The 21,326-nt window shown below is 43.8% G+C and overlaps 1 protein-coding gene across 3 annotated transcripts in view; it reads left to right on the forward strand.

Moving 5' to 3' along the window:
* PARP2 (poly(ADP-ribose) polymerase 2) overlaps window positions 1–21,326 on the forward strand; it is a 148,601-nt gene that overhangs the window by 118,007 nt on the left and 9,268 nt on the right. For all 3 annotated transcript variants that reach the window (XM_056528578.1, XM_056528577.1, XM_056528579.1), the window contains exons 11-17: window positions 68–230; window positions 324–462; window positions 2,092–2,155; window positions 2,448–2,582; window positions 3,051–3,175; window positions 5,657–5,756; window positions 10,676–10,774. In XM_056528578.1, the coding sequence (XP_056384553.1) occupies window positions 68–230; window positions 324–462; window positions 2,092–2,155; window positions 2,448–2,582; window positions 3,051–3,175; window positions 5,657–5,756; window positions 10,676–10,774 (825 nt within the window). The remainder of the gene's footprint in view (window positions 1–67; window positions 231–323; window positions 463–2,091; window positions 2,156–2,447; window positions 2,583–3,050; window positions 3,176–5,656; window positions 5,757–10,675; window positions 10,775–21,326) is intronic.

Genomic DNA, 21,326 nt, shown 5'->3' on the forward strand with positions numbered 1-21,326 from the left:
AAATGCATTGCCATAGAGTTGGCTTGATTTTATTAGATAACTGTTAGTGTGCCTGTCTTTCCCCCAGGAGGAAGAAAATATTGTGGAAGTGGATAAGCCAGCCATAGTTCCTAAAGTGGAATCCAAGCTAGATAACACAATTCAGGAATTGCTTAAGCTCATCTGTAATTTACAGAACATGGAAGAAACTGTGCTGGAGATGAAGTATGACACCAAGAAAGCTCCTCTGGGTAACATTGTATTTTGCTTACTTTATAAAAAAAGTAAAGGTTTGCTTTCCACAGAATACATACAAGCGGAGATGTCTTTGTGTCCTTGTTTAGGAAAGCTAACAATGGAGCAGATCCACGCTGGGTATAGCTCCCTGCAGCGTATAGAGAACTGTATCAAAAAACTAAAGTTTGGAAAGGAACTTCTGGAGGCTTGTAATGAGTTTTACACCCGTATTCCTCATGACTTTGGGTAAGTTTTCTACATGAGCTCATGTCAATGCCTGTTGTTACAGTGGGGAAAAAAAGTTTTTAGTCAGCCACCAATTGTGCAAGTTTTCTAACTTAAAAAGATGAGACCTGTAATTTTCATCATAGGTATACCTCAACTATGAGAGACATAATGATAAAAAAAAATCCATAAAATCACACTGATTTTTTTTAAAGAATTTATAAGCAAATTATGGTGTAAAATAAGTACTTGCTCACCTACAAACAAGCAAGATTTCTGGCTCTCGCAGACCTGTAACTTCTTCTTTAAGAGTCTCCTCTGTCATCCACTCATTACCTGTATTAATGGCACCTGTTTGAACTTATCAGTATAAAAGATACCTGTCCACAACCTCAGACAGTCACACTCCAAACTCCACTATGGCCAATACCAAAGAGCTGTCGAAGGACACCAGAAACAAAATTGCAGACCTGCACCAGGCTGGGAAGACTGAATCTGCAATTGGCAAGTAGCTTGGTGTGAAGAAATCAACTGTGGGAGCAATTGTTAGAAAATGGAAGACATACAAGACCACTGATAATCTCCCTCGATCTGGGGTTCCATGCAAGATCTCACCCCGTGGTGTCAAAATGATCACAAGAACAATGGGCAAAAATCTGGGACCAATGTAACAAAGGCTACCATCAGTAACACACTACGCCACCAGGGACTCAAATCATGCAGTGCCAGACGTGTCACCTTGCTTAAGCCAGTACATGTCCGGGCCCGTCTGAAGTTTGCTAGAGAGCATTTGGATGATCCAGAAGAGGATTGGGAGAACGTCATATGGTCAGATGAAATCAAAGTAGAACTTTTTGGTAAAAACTCAACTCGTCGTGTTTGGAGGAGAAAGAATGCTGAGTTGCATCCAAAGAGCACCATACCTACTGTGATGCCTTGGGGGTGGAAACATCATGCTTTGGGGCTGTTTTTCTGCCAAGGGACCAGGACGACTGATCCGAGTGAAGGAAAGAATGAATGTGGTCATGTATTGTGAGATTTTGAGTGAAAACCTCCTTTCATCAGCAAGGGCATTGAAGATGAAACGTGGCTGGGTCTTTCAGCATGACAATGATCCCAAACACACCACCTAGGAAACGGAGTGGCTTCGTAAGAAGCATGTCAAGGTCCTGGAGTGGCCTAGCTAGTCTCCAGATCTCAACCCCATAGAAAACCTTTGGAGGGAGTTGAAAGTCCGTGTTGCCCAGCAACAGCCCCAAAACATCACTGCACTAGAGGAGATCTGCATGGAGGAATGGGCCAAAATACCAGCAACAGTGAGTGAGAACCTTGTGAAGATTACAGAAAATGTTTGACCTCTGTCATTGCCAACAAAGGGTATATAACAAGGTATTGAGATTAACTTTTGCTATTGACCAAATACTTATTTTCCACCATAATTTGCAAATAAATTCTTTAAAAATCAGACAATGTGATTTTTATGTATTTTTTTTCTCATTATGTCTCTCATAGTTGAGGTATAGATATGATGAAAATTACAGACCTCTCCTCTTTTTAAGTGGGAAACTTGCACAATTGGTGGCTGACTAAATACTCTTTTGCCCCACTGTATGTGATAGCAAGTAAACTGACATGTGCTTTTATGTATAGACTTAAGACTCCACCTCTGATAAGGACCGTACAAGAGCTGGCCTTAAAAGTGCATCTACTTGAGGTAATAATTGGTGCATATCCTTATATAAAAAGTAAGTAGAGAGATCACGTATCTATCTTATTGTGAATCAGGGGGCTACATCTGTACATACTTGTGCCTTTCCTCTCCATAAATAAATATCTGTTGACTTTACCACAGGAAGCTAGTTGTTTCTCCTGCAGTGGTTGTTGAAGAATAATATATGTCAACAATTCCACTCTGGCTAAACATGGGGGGTCCAACAAAAGCAAAAAAGGTCAATGAAGTGCTTTATTGCTAGAATACAGCGATTTAACACTGTTTATCTCTTCAGGCTTTAGGAGACATACAAATTGCAGTAAAGTTAGCCAGCTTGGATCTCCAGTCCAATGAACATCCAGTGGACAGACAATACCGACAGTTACAGTGCAATTTGGAGCTTTTGGACAAAAAGTCAAGTGAATTTCAGGTAAAAATCAGCTGTTATATAGAGAACAAAATAAAATAAAAAAACTTACCTGAACTATGGAGAGGATGTCATTATACTAGTTTTACAGTTTCCTGAAATGCTTTATATGTAAATTCTTCAATTTCTTCAATTTATTCCGGATCTCTGCTTGAAGAACTTGAATGAGAACCTACAGTTCATTCACATCTCCTTTGTATTGCTACCTATGTGACCATTATAGGACTCAATTTTTCAAGCTCCAGAAATAATAATGGTTCTAATTCACTGCTAGAAAGCAGAGATCTTGTAGGCCATCAGTTATTTATGCACAGTATATTAAAAGGTTTTCAACCTTTTCAATATACAATAAATAAGCTTTGTTTGCTAAAACCGAACAACCTTTATAAGCATCCTTTACTAAAGTGTGATTTGGCATTGCCACCTTGATTCTTGCCATTTATACTTGACCTTTCCCATCTGATTCCACAGCTTATTGAAAATTACTTACTAAGCACCCATGCTCCAACCCACAATGATTACACAATGACCCTGTTGAATGTTTTCCGTGTACAGAAGGAGACAGAAGGAAGCTTTCGAGAAGATTTACCCAACAGGTCTGTTCTATGCTAGAAATAATTTCTGTACAACAGGCCAGGTCACAATTAATTAATTATAAGTATTATTTAAGTTATTTTAGGATTTCTTTTAATTTTAAAGTGACTCTGTCATTACTTTCATGATGTCTGAACCATGGGCAGCATTAAGAACTAAAACTGAGAACAGGTCTCTGAGTCATTGGTGCAGTCCCTGGCAGCTTGTCTTCACCCTGCCGACTCTGATTAATCAGTCTCTGTTTTGGGCAAAGGGAGAGATCTATCAATTAAAGCCGGTGGGGAGAAATAGACTATACTGCAGACCATTACTTGCCAGCTTTATAATTAGGATTGGTTTGAAACACTGCAGCATTTAAGTGACTTATACATTATCGTGCAAAAGGAGTTTGTCAATGTTTCATGCTGCCCATGGTTTGGGCAACGTGAAACTTAGGACAGGTTCCATTTAACAGCTATGGACACGTGAAAGCAATGTTTTTACTACTGTATTGTAATTAAGGTGCAATAATAATTTCTGCAAAAGTCTTTATTAAAAATGTTTTTATTCTGCAACCTTCGTTTTTTTTCACATATGGTGCAGGCTATTCTGTGTGGTTCAGATTGAAATCAGTTAGAGGAGCAGCCTGAAGGCTCAGACTCAGACCCTCTCTCTCCTCTTTTTAACAATCTTGTAAGCTGATTTATGAACAGATTAAAGTTGCAGGACGCCAATTATCGGGGCTATCCTTTAACTTTAAACAGATGCACTTGAGATTCTTGTTCAAGTGAAAGTTAGTTTCTCGGTTTTTAAATTAGCTTTTGACATATCACAGACACATATAAAAAGTTTAATTGGTTGGGGTGTCAGTGCTGAGACCCCCACCAATCGGGAAAACAAGCGAGAATAAGTGCGCAGTAGGGTGCTTTACTCCCCCACTCTGAGATCTTTGCCCCTCTTTTTCATACTTAAAATATCTTGCATAAGAAAGTACACCCCTCACATTTTTGTAAATATTTTATTATATCTTTTCATGTGAAGACACTGAAGAAATGACCATCTGCTACAATGTAAAGTATTGAGTGCACAGCCTGTATAACAATGTTAAATGTTGCTGTCCTGTCAAAATCACTGAACACAAAGCCATAAACAAAAGTGAGTACACCACTAAGTGAAAATGTCCGATTTGGGCTCAAACTGTCAATATTTTGTCTGGCCACCATTTTTTTTCAAGTACTGCCTCAAGCCTCTTGGGTAAGGAGTTCTCCAGAGCTTCACAGGTTGCAACTGGAGTCCGCTTCCACTTTTCCATGACGACATTACAAACCTGAGGAATGTTAGAGACCTTATGCTCCCCCATCTTCTGTTTGAGGATGCCGTACAGATTCTCAATAGGGTTTAGATCTGGAGACATGCTCTGCCAGTCCATTACCTTTACCCTCAGCTTCTCTAGCAAGGTTGTGGTCATCTTGGAGGTGGGTTCATTACGAAACAAAATTTTTTTCCTTTCATGGTTCCCGAAATGAACTGTAGTTTCCCAGTGCCAGCAGCACTCATGCAGCCCCAGACCATGACACCATAACCAATGGGCTTGACTGTAGGCAAGATACACTTGTCTGTGTACTCTTCACCTGGTTTCTGCCACACATGCTTGATACAATCAAAATAGGTTTATCTTGGTCTAATTGGACCACAGGACATGGTTCCAGTAATCCATGTCCTTAATCTGCTTGTCTTCAGCAAACTGTTTGCAGGCTTTTATGTGCTTCATCTTTAGAAAAGGCTTCTTTCTGGGACGATAGCCATGCAGACCAATTTCATGCAGTGTGTGATATATGGTTTGAGCATGGACAGACTGACCTCCCCACCCCTTTAACCTCTGCAGCAATACTGGCAGCACTCATACGACTAATTCACAAAGACATTTTTTTAGGATATGACGCTGAGCACGTGCTGCTTTGGTCAACCATGGCGAGGCCTGTTCTGAGTGGAATCTGTCCTGTGAAACGGCTGTATGGTCTTGCCAACCCTGCTGCAGCTCATTTTCAGGGTCTTGGAAATCCTCTTATAGCCTAGGCCATCTTTATATAGAGCAACATTTTTTCTTTGCTTAGTTCTTTGCTCTGAGGTGCTATGTTGAACTTCCAGTGACCAGTGTTAGAGAGTGTGAGAGCAATAACACCAAATTTAACCTGCCCCCCCCCATTCACACCTGAGACCTTCTAACACTAACAAGTCGCATGACACAGGTGAGGCAAAATAGCTAATTGGGCCCATTGGACATTTTCACCCATAGGGGTGTACTTGCAAAGGTTTCAACATTAATAGCTGTGTGTTAAAATATTTAAAGGGGAAAGCAAAACATGCTTATCCCTGCTTGTTTTTCTGATCAGTGGGGTCTCAATACTAAAACCCTTTAGTCTCTTTGAGATGTCAAAAGTATTTTTAAATGACAGAGACTTTAATGAATTGCGCTTGTACATCCAGTTGCTTTTCTTCCATAGGATGCTGTTGTGGCATGGATCTCGTATGTCTAATTGGGTTGGCATACTTAGCCAGGGCCTTCGTGTAGCACCTAAAGAGGCTCCAGTAACTGGATACATGGTAAGTAACATTCTGCAATGTTTTGTGCCCTATAGTCGTTCTCCTATGTAGTAGCTTGTAAGGGCCCTATTACACTACTTAATGCTTGCTGTAAATCAGCGCTCGTTTATAAAGACTATTACAAGGCACCAAGGCATCACTAGTCAGCTGCACATTTCCTATTACACGAGATGATGTGTGGGTGGTCAATAGGTGATGGCTTTTTTTGATGGGTCAGCGGATCTCTCTCTTTTACACCGGGTAATGTTGCCCTTTTCGGCCAATAATCACCCACGTAAGGGCCTTAAATGGGTTGTCCGGGAGTGGGAAAAAAAACAGTATGGTGTCAAAATAAGGACTAAAGCAACTTACTATTGTAGTGTAATGTCAAAAAATGCACAGATCATCAATTGTAGCTGTGCTCTCCCTGCAGTTCAGAATCTCCTTTGAGGCTGTCACAACATGTCAGAGAGTTTCTGTGCTGGTGTGTCACCACTGGATCAGTGATGTCAAGGGGGGCTGTTATATGGCTCATTAACTTTATGGCTTATTAGATAAGGCAGCCGGGAGCCCTGTTCTGTGTCACAGCAGTCTCCCCTTTATAGCTGTCATCAGGCAGGAGAGACATGGACAGCACATAACTGAGACTCCTGTTACTGAGATCCAGATCATGGCGGCTTTATTTAACATAGTTAATGAGCCCTACAGCCAGCCCCCTTTTCACATCACTGGTCCTGTGCTGAAACTCAAGGAAGGGGACAGAGCTCACTGCTGTCTGATGCTGTGCCGACACGTTAAAACTTACAAAGAGACTCCTGAAGTTCAGGTAGAAAGAGATCACAGCTCAAATGGAGGATCTGTGCACTTTTGATATTAACAATATGGAATTTTTTCACACTGCTACTTTTTTGGAGCCGATTTGAAAATGCTATCATGCTTTAGGACAAACTCGCACTGCCATGATAACATGGCTTAATAAAAAAAATCCTTTCAGAAAAGTAGGGAAAAAAAACTACATTACACTATGCTAAAGCTGCAGTTTCATTGGCTGAGATAATACAATACTCCATAAACAACCTTTAAGGGGTGACCCTCTGGTGGGGAAAACCCTTACTAGAAACCCCCCATAAAATGGTAATGTTTATTATATACTGTTTAAAAGTTGTACCCTCCAAAAACAAATGTTAAAATTATCAGCGGTAATTTGGCTTCTCCACTCTAGGGTTAATGTGCTGGCTTTATTCACACACTACTCGTGTGCGCTCCAGGCTGCGCACTGGATATGACAGCACTGTATCCCTGCTAGTATGTACCACTATGCCGCTGGATTAAAACGTGATCTGATAGCCTCCCCGACGTTTAGCTGATGAATCAGCTTTGTCAAGGGCTGTGAGGCTACTACCTCTCGGGACGCCGGGATCTGGTTTATTTAACTTCTTATTGTCGTCATTTCCTGCTCCACGAGATGCCAACCATAGACATCCACATCATATTTCGCCTGTCTCGCGTGAATTATTGTGCCAATTAGAGTATTATCTGTCTGTGACGTAGCTGAATGTATTCACGTGTCTCGCGTGCGTACTGCCCCGCATCTCCAGCCGCGCATGTCACTGGAATAAGTGCATGTCGCTGTTCCAAATGGTAAGTGCGCACGTCTTGGGACTTAGTAAATTTTCAGGTTCGGTGCCGCATCTCTGGCCACACACATCATAGAATATAATATGTCACTGGTATTGATAAGAAATGCACATGTCTGTGGACATATTAAAATTCCTGAATTGTTGAAACTTAGTTATCTAGGATATAATTATGCAGTCTCCACTTCTGCCTGCTTGACACACTTCTACTTCATGAGATTCTTGATTCACCATAATAGTATATTGATTCACAGAATGAATGTTTTTTGCAAATACCCAATGTCAAATCATAATTCACAGAAGGGGTATAACAATTTAAAACTTAACATTTATTGTGCTGTTTAAAACCACAAGACCCCACTGACAACACAACAACAGCCAAATGTCACAAAAATGACCCAGATATCGAGAGCTGGTACAGCAGTCTGAGCCTGTATCAAATATTGGCCAAGGTACAGTGGTCAGGGGATGGCAAGGGTATATATTGCTCGACCAGGGAGGGTAGGGATGGTAACCCTATAAAACCCTATCGGGGAGATGTTGTGCTGCTACCCCTGCTCGCTCAGGGAACTGTCGGGGCACTCGTCCTTGAAAGGACGACCCCTGCCCTGGTCTACCCCTTTGTCAGCCCCTACACTTAATAAACAGTCAACTTGCCAGCCCAACGCTTTTCCCCAAGTCATTGGGTTTGTCAGGGGCTATAAGGCACAAAGTAATCAATAGTAAACAAAAGAAATCAAATCGAGGCTAAAAACCATAAGGTGCGATTAGAAGCCACGGCCAATAAAGTGCATCGAGTTCAATAAGGTGCACAAAACAATATCAATACATCGCCATTGCGTCCAACGTTCGTAGACAACCAATAATTGCAAAATATAGTGCATGGAAAAGCGATGTGCCAATAACCCAGGGCAGACCCCTACTCCTGGGTATTGACTCACGGATACCACAATGGCGGTCTGCGAGAGGCTGGCATCTGCAGTGGCGGAATGCCCAGCTATGGCGTCTGTTCACCGCTCGGCGAGCAGGGGTAGCGGCACAACATCTCCCCGACAGGGTTTTATAGGGTTACCATCCCTACCCTCCCTGGTCGAGCAATATATACCCTTGCCATCCCCTGACCACTGTACCTTGGCCAATATTTAATACGGGCTCAGACTGCTGTACCAGCTCTCTTGGTATCTGGGTCATTTTTGTGACATTTGTCTGTTGTTGTGTTGTCAGTGGGGTCTTGTGGTTTTAAACAGCACAATAAATGTTAAGTTTTAAATTGTTATACCCCTTCTGTGAATTATAATAGTATATTGTTTTAAATCTTTAGTTTGGTTATCTCTTTCTACTGGTACCTACCATATATTTTGTATTATATCCCGTTCTTTACTTTGACAAAATATTAATACCAGGCTCATATTTTATTATTAATTTATTGACTTGTTTATGAATTTGAATGTAATAATTTATGGTTCATAATTGTAAATGTTATGATAGAAAATATTTATATTACTCCCTGATACAATATTATGAGCATAATGCATAATCTGTTTCTCGTTAACATCTGATTCTGTGCTGATTTAGAAAAGAGATGAGCGAACTTACAGTAAATTCGATTCGTCACGAACTTCTCGGCTCGGCAGTTGATGACTTATCCTGCATGAATTAGTTCAGCTTTCAGGTGCTCCGGTGGGCTGGAAAAGGTGGACACAGTCCTAGGAAAGAGTCTCTTAGGACTGTATCCACCTTTTCCAGCCCATGGGAGCACCTGAAATCTGAACTAATTTATGCAGGATAAGTCATCAACTGCCGAGCCGAGAAGTTCGTGACAAATCGAATTTACGGTAAGTTCGCTCATCTCTAATGGGGATATCACAGTTTTTCAGGAATTTGTTAAGAAATTGAACACGAATGACATTGGTATGAAGTTCACCCTTGAGAAGGGAGGCAGGTGCATCAATTTCTTAGACATCACATATAGGAAGCCAACAGCTACAAACAGTTTCCTACATTAGAAAAGTTGGCATCCAGGGGCTTTAAAATGCAGTATACCATATGGACCATATCTAAGGGCAAAAAGAAACTGCTCAGAAGAGAGGAACTTTCAGAACAAAGCGCAAATCTGATGCAAATATTTGTAAATAGAGGCTATCCTAAAAGCATATGAGAAGAGCCTTTAATAGAGTGAGAACCCTGAACAGAATAGAACTCTTACGTCCTAAAAGAGAATAACATTCCGGGGTTAAAATCATTAGATGCATAGGGACCTTTGATGCCTATGCTTCACGGATTACAGAGATTCTAAAAGAACTGTAATCGGCACTCAACCAAATATTACATATAGAAAAGGATCTAATATTTGTGATATACTGGTACATAGTCATCACAAAAAAGACAATGAGAACATAGCTACTTGGATTCCCAATCCACCAATGGGGTCACATCCATGCGGTCATTGTGCTAGATGTAAGTATATGCCAAAAATAAAGAAATTTGAAAATCCATCAGACAATAAAGAATATACCATTAGACAATTCCTAAATTGCAGTAGCCAAAATGTCCTCTACATAGCTACATGCACATGTCCAATGCTGTATGTAAGTAAAACTACACAAGAACTCAGAAGAGTGGGAAAGCACATTAGGACAATTAGAACAGGGGCAGATACCCCATTGGCAAGACATGTTTGCCAGAAACATGGAAACAAAGCCGCCATTTTGAAATTCTGGTGCCTTTGTCAATTGAAGATAGGCCTTAGAAAGGGGAACATTGACAAACTATTATTAAAGGAAGTATAGTATAATAAGGATAAGTATCCGATCCAAAAACGTCTCTGGATGCCAATAGGATAATATACCCTAGGATACCACATGACAATAGAACATACCAGTCATTAATATCTCTAAGGTCCCCTAAATATATTCCTAAGAAACTCATTGGTACTGACCTGGTTGTTTGGTTTCTGTGTCTTCCTTGTGTTAGCCGGGTGTGGAGTGTTGGGGACTGAGTGCTTTGGACCATTGAATTATCCTATACAATAAGATGTAAGTGGCACAGAGGGGTTAATAAAAGGTTCAATTGTAATTAAATCAGGTTTGATGCCTAATTGTGTGAGGTGTGATAATGTTTACGGGAATCCAATACAAACCTCACTGCCTAACAGGGCTTATGTCATGGTGTCTCAGCATTCTACTTAATCCATCTGTCCCTTTCGCACTTTCTATTTTGATATTGTGAAATGACTCTTGAATCCTTAGGAACCTGTTACATATACATGTTATGTATTAATATATGCAATTTCTCTCTTCCTAGTTTGGAAAAGGAATATATTTTGCAGATGTCTCCTCAAAGAGTGCAAATTATTGCTTTACAACCCGAGATAAGAATGTGGGAATTATTCTGCTGTCAGAGGTAATGCCAACTGATACAGCATGGAAAAAAACTTATTTTATGTGTACCTTGTATTGGTTCTTCTCAAAAAGTAACTGCATATAGGATTAATACAGATCCAAGCCATCTTAATCTGACACCAGCAGCCAGACATGGACAATTAAGTATTGGCATGAATGGGACGTTTCACCTAGTGTACAACCTTAAGTAGTATAGTTGATATTTAAGTGTCACTTTGATGTTGGAACTTCTCAAATCCTTCCCCTGTATTGGTTATGCTCAAGGTGAGTGACATGATATTGGCAAAGAGTAGAATGATGAGGCTTAAAGGAGAACTCTGGAATAGCAAAATGTATCCCCCTATCCTAATAGAGAATAAGTGTCAGATCGCGGGAGGTCCAACCGCTTGGGGATTCGCTGATTATTACTTACTATATGTAGTATAAAACACATTTCATAATATATTTGCAGTGTTGTGGCAGGACAACTGGGGTAAAAAAAAATGTAATAGATTTGCCTATGGGGAGATGTTATTGAAGCCAGGGGCGTAGCTAGAAACCACAGGGCCCCAATGCAAAAATTTGCCCAGGGCCCCCTATCGCCTGACAACCCGCTTCCCCAATCCCGGGCGACCCCTTAACCAAAGATATCAGTGAACACAGCACTGATGAGACACAGTCAGGAGAATACACAACTATATAAGTGACTATATAAGTAACAGGCAGGGCCAGACAGACAAAACATATTCCTGGGCATTTAAGAATAAGCAGCTCATTTTTCTACTGGGGGTCCAACTGCTGGGACCCCCACCTATAACCTTGGTTCCAGTTGCTCTCCAGCTGTTAAAAAGCTATAACTCCCATCATGTCTGGAGAGCCTCAGGCATTAAAGGAGTTGTAGCTTTGCAACAGCTGGAGAGCCACAGATTAGGCTACAGCATCACCCATCATCACTGCAGAACTAACAAGCGACTACAGCTCTGATGGGACAGTCAGGAGAATACACAATGATATCAGTGACCTGAGTGACGTATTCTCTGTTGTCTTTTCTTTTCTTCTCCATCTGGTCCAGACATCAGGACATCTTCCAGCTCCATCTTCTCTGCAGAGTCTGACATCCAGACACCATTAACTCCTCACTTTGTCAGTAGATCCTCATCCTCTGTATGAATACAATAATCATTATTATTCTGCTAAATACTGTACCCTCTGAATATAATACTGCCACACACGGTATCCCCTGACTATAATACTGCCACCCACTGCACCCCCTGAATATAATGCTGCCACCTACTGTACCCCCTGAATATAATACTGCCACCCACTGTACCCCTGAATATAATGCTGCCAGACACTGTATCCCCTGAATATAATACTGCCACACACTGTACTCCCTGAATATAATACTACCACTCACCGTACCCTCTTAATATAACACTGCCACACGGTGCCCATGAAAGTAATACTGCCACCCACTGTACCTCTGAATATAATACTTTCACACACTGTGCCCCTGAATATAAACCCTCAAAAATAACCATGTTATACGCTGTACCCTCTGAATATAACCCTGCCACACACTACCTTCCAAATATAATAATCCCTCCATAATAATAATACTAATACTGTTACATACTGTTTCTTCTCAGTTTAACTGAATCACACCTGTCCCCCTCCAGACCCCTCTGTCCTCCTCCTAGCTCCTCTGTTCCAGCTCCCCTTTCCTCCCAGACCCATAAGTCCTCCTACATGCTCCTCTTCCCCCCTCCCTAGACCATCTGCCACCCCCCCCCCCCGCCCCTCCAACACACACATGCATAATACATACATATACACGCAAATCATTCACACACATACATTATACATAACCACATACACCTGCCGCCTCCAGATCTCCCAGCATAATACATCTCCTCACATCATACATACATCTTGCTTACACACATCTATCATTCATACACACACACACACACACCATTCATAGACACACATCACTCATACATCATACATACAGTACATACACACACACATCATTCATACATCATATATACAGTACATACACACATCATTCATACATCATATATACAGTACATACACACAACATTCATACATATATACAGTACATACACACACACATCATTCATACATCATATATACAGTACATACACACACATAATTCATACATCATACATACAGTACATACACACACATAATTCATACATCATACATACAGTACATACACACACACATCATTCATACATCATACATACAGTACATACACACACACATCATTCATACATCATACATACAGTACATACACACACATCATTCATACATCATACATACAGTACATACACACACATCATTCATACATCATACATACAGTACATACACACACACACATCATTCATACATACAGTACATACACACACACACACATCATTCATACATACAGTACATACACACACACATCATTCATACATACAGTATATACACATACATCATTCATACATACAGTATATACACACACATCATTCATTCATACATACAGTATATACACACACATCATTCATACATACAGTATATACACACACATCATTCATACATCATACAGTACATACACACACATCATACACACATCATACACACATCATACATAAACGCATCATAAACACCTCCAGATCCCCCCCGCATAATACATCTCCACACATCATACATACATCATTCTAGCTTACACACATCTCCACACATCATACATACATGTTGCTTACACACATAATTCATACACCATACACAGTTACACACATCATACATACACCATACATACAGTACATACACACATCATACATACACCATACAGTACATACACACATCATACATACACCATACATACAGTGTATACACACACATCATACATACACCATACATACAGTGTATACACACACATCATACATACACCATACACACATCATACATACACCATACATACAGTATACACACATCATACATACACGATACATACAGTACATACACACATCATACATACACCATACATACAGTACATACACACATATCATACATATACAGTACATACACACATCATACATACACCATACATACAGTATATATACACACACACATCATACATATACAGTACATACACACACATCATACATACACCATACCTACACGCACATCATACATACACCATACATACAGTACATACACACACATCATACATATACAGTACATACACACACACCATACATATACAGTACATACACACACATCATACATGCAGTACATACACACACATCATACATTCACACACTGCCTCTGGACCCCAAATATAACCTCCCCCTCCGGACCCAAAATTAAGCCCCAACAACCCGACCACCTGGCCACCCCCGCCGCTCCACCGGACCCCAAATTAAATTAACCCCTCCTCACTCACCTGCGGCCGCCATGAAGATCAGTGAGGAGACCTGCTGGTGATCTGAACCCTTCTCTGCGCTCACTCGTAGGCAGTTGCTGCAGGCATTAGCAGCGTGTCTGCATACACTACGCTGCGTACGGTGAGGGGAGGAAGGGCGTGTATGTCGTGGCAACATTATGGTGTGTGCTTAGGGGTTGTGGTAGAAGGGGGAAGGGGGGGGACGGGGGTTGGAGGCTAGCGCCGGGCCTGGAACTGGCAGCGCCGCTGCTAAAAGCCTCCCCTTCAGGCCCGGGACCTCGGCGGGGGGTTTGAGGCTGGCGCCGGTCTGGTACTGGCAGTGCCGCTGCCGCAGCGTCTGCAGCGACAAGCCTCCCCTTCAGGCCCGGGATCTCGGGCTGTGTCTGGGGGCCAGAAGTGCGGCAATAGTATGGTATAGTGGCAGGGGGGCCCGGTCGCAATGGCGACCTTTGCGACCTCTATAGCTACGCCACTGATTGAAGCCTGGAAGCTGACCAGGAAAATATGAAGTGTAGATGGTACCTTGGGGATTACATCTATGTGGCACAACATAAATTTAACCCCAAAGACATACCGGTACGTCCTGAGTCCTCTCCCTTACTATCTTACTACCTAGCAACAGCCGGGACCCGTGGCTGATCGCGGTGCCACGCGCTATTAACCCTTTAGATGCGGCGTTCAAAGTTGATCGCTGCATCTAAAGTGAAACTTAACTGCTGCCGGTTAGCTCAGGGGGCTGTTCGGGATCGCTGCGGCGAAATCTCAACATCCCGAACAGCTGTAGGACACGAGGAGGGTCCCCTTACCTGCCTCCTGGTGTCCGATCGCCGAATGACTGCTCAGTGGCTGAGATCCAGGCATGAGCAGTCAAGGGGCAGAATCATTAAGCAATGGTTACATTTTTAATCACCCCCCTTTTACCATTTAAAAAAAAAAAGCAGTGTAAATAAAAATAATCTTATGTGATATCGCCGTGTGTGGAAATGTCCGAATTATAAAAATATATTGTTAATTAAACCGCACGGTCAATGGCGTACGCGCAAAAAGAATTAAAAAATCCATGAAAAATGAATATAATTAAAAAATACATGAAAAATGAATAAAAAGCAATCAAAAAGTCTGATCAATACAAAAATGGTACCGCAAAAAACTTCAGATCATGGCACAAAAAATGAGCCCTCATACCGCCCCGTACGCGGAAAAATAAAAAAGTTTTTGGGGTCAGAAGATGACAATTTTAAACGTATAAATTTTCCTACATGTAGTTATGATTTTTTCCAGAAGTACGTCAAGATCAAACCTATATAAGTAGGGTATCATTTTAATCGTATGGACCTACAGAATAAAGAGAAGGTGTAATTTTTACAGAAAAATGCACTGCGTAGAAACGGAAGCCCCCAAAAATGGTGTTTTATCGTCAATTTTGTCGCACAATGATTTTTTTTTTTGCCGTTTCACCGTAGATTTTTGGGTAAAATGACTGATGTCATTACAAAGTAGAATTGGTGGTGCAAAAAATAAGCCATCATATGCATTTTTAGGTGCAAAATTTAAAGGGTTATGATTTTTAAAATGTAGGGAGGAAAAAACTAAAGTGCAAAAACCGAAAAATGCTCGGTCCGTAAGGGGTTAAAAGAATTTGATAAAATTGGACAAAAAGGGTTTTGGGTGCTAATTTAAATAATCACTTTTTTGTGAGGCAAAACCAATTAGTTTTAAGGAACTTCAAAATAACTTTGGGTTAAGGGAGATACACAAGTTTTGGTATATTTAATTAAACATTGAAATATTGAAAATATTTAGCCAATTAAATTCAAACAATCACAAAGTGGTACTCCGCTGCTCAGCGTTTGGAACAAACTGTGTTAAATGCTGGAGCCGGCGCCGGGAGCTCATGACATCATAGCCCGTGACGGCTGTACCCTTATAACATACATTCGTGGCCGTAAATGTTGGCACCCCTAACATTTTTCAAGAAAATGAAGTTTTTCGAGCGCTTCATTGGGGGACACAGGACCATGGGTATATGCCGCTTGCCACTAGGAGGCTGACACTAGGCAAAAAACAAAAGAAGGCTGGCTCCTCCCGGTAGGATATACCCGCCTCCTGGCTCTGAGCAACTCAGTTTTAGCTTAGTGTCAGAGGAGGCTAGACGCAGCTCTTGAGCTCTCCAGATCTGGTCTTATTTCTTTAGTTTTTTTCCTAGTATCAGGTACAGTTTAGACTTTCTCTTCCTTTTTTGTTTTATCTAGCGTGGGGCGACAGGAGCATGGCGCTGCCTGATCCCCCACATACGAGCTAGGGGCACGGTGCATCATGGATGGGCCTTTAACCCCTCCTCGCCAGCACCTGGTGGTGTACCTATGGTCCGGGTCCCCCATTTGCCCCTGGTCGCCATGGTGGCTAAAGGCAGGTGGCACTAGCTGGTCGAAGATGTCTGGGTAAAGAAGGTCCCTCATGGTAAGTATAAAAGTCCCTCTTGGAAAGTATTCTCAGGGTTATCACATAGAGTTCGCTTCTATGCCCCAGGATCGTTTTTTCCACCCTCCTCGGTCCCCAGCTCTGGCTGCAGCTTTTCAGGTGGCCCTCCGCACTCTTCTTTCCCAGGGCGTGATTGTTCCGGTCCCTCCTCAGGACTGCTTCTCGGGGTTCTACTCAAACCTTTTTGTGGTCCCCAAGAAGGACGGCTTGGTTTGTCCGATCCTCGACCTCAAACTCCTGAACCGACACGTGCGCCTTGGGCATTTTTCGATGGAGTCTCTGAGGTCTGTTGTGGCCTCAATGGATCAAGGGGAGTTCCTTTCCTCTGTGGACATCCGGGATGCTTACTCCCTATCTTCCCGGCCCACCACCGCTTCCTCAGGTTCGCTGTCCCTGAGGGTCATTTCTAGTTTGTCGCCCTACCTTTCGGGCTGGCGACTGCACCCCGGGTCTTTACCAAGACGTTGGCGGCGGTGGTGGCTCTTCTTCACTCTCGGGGCATCTCGGTTCTTTCGTACTTGGACGACCTGCTCATCAAGGCGCCCTCCTTGGAGCAGAATCGGGCCAGCCTCAACTTCACCCTCCAGACCCTCTCCCGTTTCGGTTGGATTGTCAACCACGAGAAGTCTCATCTGTCCCCGGCCCTGGTTTTTCTGGGGCTCCACTTCGACACAGCGGCTGCTCGTGTCTCCCTGCCGGAGGACGAACTCCAGGAGCTCCTGTCGGGGGTCCGCACCCTTCGGGCGCCGGGGCCATTTCCCATCCGCACCTGCATGTCCATTTTGGGGAAGATGGTGGCTGCCATGGAGGCGGTGCCCTTTGCTCAATTTCGCTGCCGTCCTCTCCAATGGGCCATCCTGTCCCAGTGGGACAAGTCTCCTTTGTCTCTCCAACGCAGGATCCGGCTCTCTCCCCAGGTACGCCTCTCCCTCCTTTGGTGGCTCCTTCCTTCTAGCCTCTCCGCTGGCTTGTCCTGACCACGGACGCGAGCCTCCTCGGCTGGGGTGGGGTCTTCCAGGACCAGACGGTCCAGGGCCCTCAGAGGCCAAGCTCTCCATCAATGTTCTGGAGCTTCGGGCGATCCTCCTGTGCCTTCGGCACTGGACCCGCCTTCTCCGGGGCCTCCCAGTCCGGATGCAAACGGACAACGCCACGGCCGTGGTGTACATCAATCGCCAGGGGGGCACCCGCAGCTCGGCGGCCATGAAGGAAGTCACAAAGATTCTCAGGTGGGTGGAACTTCAGGTTCCTGCCCTCTCAGACGTACAAATTCCCGGCATCGAAAACTGGGAGGCCGATTTCCTAAGTTGCGCCACCACGGATCCGGGCAAGTGGTCTCTCCACCCGGAAGTCTTCGATCAGATCTGCCGTCATATCTGAACCCCGGATGTGGACCTGTTCGCGTCTCGTCGGAACAGGAAAGTCCCTCTCTTCGTGTCCAGGTCTCGGGATCCCCTGGCGCTCGCAGCGGACGCCTTGGTGGTCCCCTGGGCCTTCCCTACCTCTTGGTGGTCCTCTTTCGCCCTTCCATACCTCTTCCGCTTCTTCCCCGGGTTGTCCGGAAGCTCAAGGCGGAGGGGGTCTCGGCCATTCTGGTGGCTCCGGACTTGCCCCGTCGCGTGTGGTACGCAGACGTGGTCAGCCTCGTGGCAGATGTTCCCTTCCCTCTTCCGGACCGTCCCGACCTTCTCTCCCAAGGGCTCCTCTGCCACCCCAATTCACTTCCGCTGCGTTTGACGGCGTGGCGGTTGAGACCATGGTTTTGAGGGCTCGGGGGTTTTCCTCCCGCGTTATCCGGACTCTGCTCCGTGCCCGTAAGCCCTCGTCCGCCAGGATTTACCACCGCACCTGGCGGGCGTATTTCCGCTGGTGTGAGGCCCGTTCCCTTTCTCCCACTTCCTTCTCTCTGCCTAATCTCCTGCCCTTCTTACAGCCTGGACTGGAGACGCGCCTTGCACTCAGTTCCCTTAAGGGGCAGGTTTCGGCCCTGTCGGTCCTCTTTCAACGCCCTCTGGTGTCTGACCTTCATATTCGCACCTTTTTGCAAGGTGTGGCCCACGAGGCCCCTCCTCTTCGGTCCCCCACTGTGCCTTGGGACCTTAACCTTGTTTTGGACGCCCTTCAGGGCACTCCGTTTGAGCCTCTGGCTTAGGTTTCTCTCAGTTTCCTCTCTTGGAAGGTGGCTTTTCTGGTCGCGGTCACATCTCTTCGCCGTGTCTCGGAACTAGCCGCCTTCTCCTGCCGTTCCCCCTTTCTGGTGCTTCACCAGGATAAGGTGGTTCTTTGGCCAGTGCCCTCTTTCCAGCCTAAGGTGGTGTCTGCCTTCCACCTGAACGAGGACATCATGTTGCCCTCCTTTTGTCCGTCTCCCTCCCATCCGAGAGAGCGCCGGCTTCATAAGTTGGACTTGGTCCGGACGGTGCGGACATATTTGTCGGTCACTTCCTCCTTTCGTCGTAGTGACTCCCTGTTTGTGCTCCCCTATGGGAGGCGCAAGGGTCTCCCGGCCTCGAAGTCCACGATCTCCCGGTGGATCTGTTCCGCCATTTCAGAGGCGTACCGCTGTACTCCCCCCGAGCGGTGGGGGCCTCCTGGGCGGTCTGACACGGGGCCTCGGCCCTGCTGGTGTGCAAGGCTGCGACTTGGTCGTCCCTGCATACCTTTACCAAGTTTTACAGGGTTCATACTTTTCAACATTCCGCCTGAGCCTTCTTCTGTTGGGGTTGGTTTGCCCTCCCCAGGGACTGCTTTAGGATGTCCCATGGTCCTGTGTCCCCCCCCCCAATGAAGCGCTCGAGAAAAGTAGAATTTTGGACTTACCGTAAATTCTCTTTCTCGGAGCTTCTATTGGGGGACACAGCATCCACCCATTGTTGTTTGCAACCAGCTGGTTTCCGTCCTTCCGGGGCGGGGGTGTTCCCCTTTTGGTCGGTTTTCCCTTTTCTGGGTGTTGTGTTCGATTTTTTGTTTTCGGGGTTGGCTCTCCTTCTGCTTTGGGACTAAAACTCCCAAGAGTTGCTCAGAACCAGGAGGCGGGTATATCCTGCTGGGAGGAGCCAGCCTTCTTTTGTTTTTTGCCTAGTGTCAGCCTCCTAGTGGCAAGCAGCATATACCCATGGTCCTGTGTCCCCCAATAGAAGCTCAGAGAGAATTTACGGTAAGTCCAAAATTCTACTTATTTCTCACAGAAAAGGATTGCAGTAACACATGTTTTGCTATACACATGTTTGTTCCCTTTGTGTGTATTGGAACTAAACCAAAAAAGGAGGAAAAAAAGCTAATTGGACATAATGTCACATCTAATTCCAAAAATGGGCTGGACAAAATGATTGGCACCCTTTCAAAATTGTAGAAAAATAAGATTATTTCAAGCATATGATGCTCCTTTTAAACTCACCTGGGGCAAGTAACAGGTGCGGGCAATATAAAAATCACACCTGAAAGCAGATAAAAAGGAGAGAAGTTCACTTAGTCTTTGCAGTGTGTGTCTGTGTGTGCCACACTAAGCATGGACAACAGAAAGAGGATAAGAGAACTGTCTGAGGACTTGAGAACCAAAATTGTGGAAAAATATCAACAATCTCAAGGTTACAGTTCCATCTCCAGAGATCTAGATTTGCCTTTGTCCACAGTGCGCAACATTATCAAGAAGTTTGCAACCCATGGCACTAGCTAATCTCCCTAGGCGTGGACAGAAGAGAAAAATTGATGAAAGGTGTCAACGCAGGATAGTCTCTAATAGCGCGCGGCACTGATCGGTGTGCCGCGCGCTATTAACCCTTTAGCCGCGCGGCTAAAAACGAAAGTGAAAGTTGCCGGTTAGCTCAGGGAGCTGTTCGGGATCGCCGCGGTATAATCGCTGCATCCCGAACAGCTGTAGTACAGGAGGAGTCTTCTTACCTTCTCCTGCGCTGTCCGATCGCCGAATGAATGCTTCCATCCTGAGATCCAGGCTTGAGCATTCAATCGCCGAAAACACTGATCCATTCCTATGGAGATGAATCAATCAGTGTAAAAGATCAGTTAATGCGATGTTATAGCCCCCTATTGCATAAGAAAAGTGTAAAAAAAAAACATTAACCCTTTCAATTATCCCTTCCCCTAATAAAAGTTTAAATCACCCGGAATTTACAAGAATAAAAAAAACAGTGTAAATAATAATAAAAATAAACATATGTGGTATCCCCGCGTGCGGAAATGTTCGAATTATAAAAAATATACCGCTTTTTAAACCACTCTTTCAATGGCGTACGCGCCAAAAAATTCCAAAGTCCAAAATAGCGCATTTTTGATCACTTTTTATACCACAAAAAAGTGAATAAAAGTCATCAAAAAGTCTGATGAGAACAAAAATGGTACCGCTAAAAACTTCAGATGATGGCGCAAAAAATGAGCCCTCATACCGCCCTGAACACAGAAAAATAAAAAAGTTATAGGGGTCAGAAGATGACCATTTTAAACGTATACATTTTCCTGCATGTATTCATGATTTTTTTCTGAAGTAATACAAAATCAAACCTATATAAGTAGTGTATCATTTTAACCGTATGGACCTACAGAATAAAGATAAAGTATCATATTTGCCGAAAAATGTACTGCGTAAAAAACGGAAGCCCCCAAAACTTACAAAAGTGTTTTT

The sequence above is a fragment of the Hyla sarda genome, chromosome 1 (assembly GCF_029499605.1).
Source record: "Hyla sarda isolate aHylSar1 chromosome 1, aHylSar1.hap1, whole genome shotgun sequence".
In the NCBI taxonomy this organism is placed as follows: Eukaryota; Metazoa; Chordata; class Amphibia; order Anura; family Hylidae; genus Hyla; species Hyla sarda.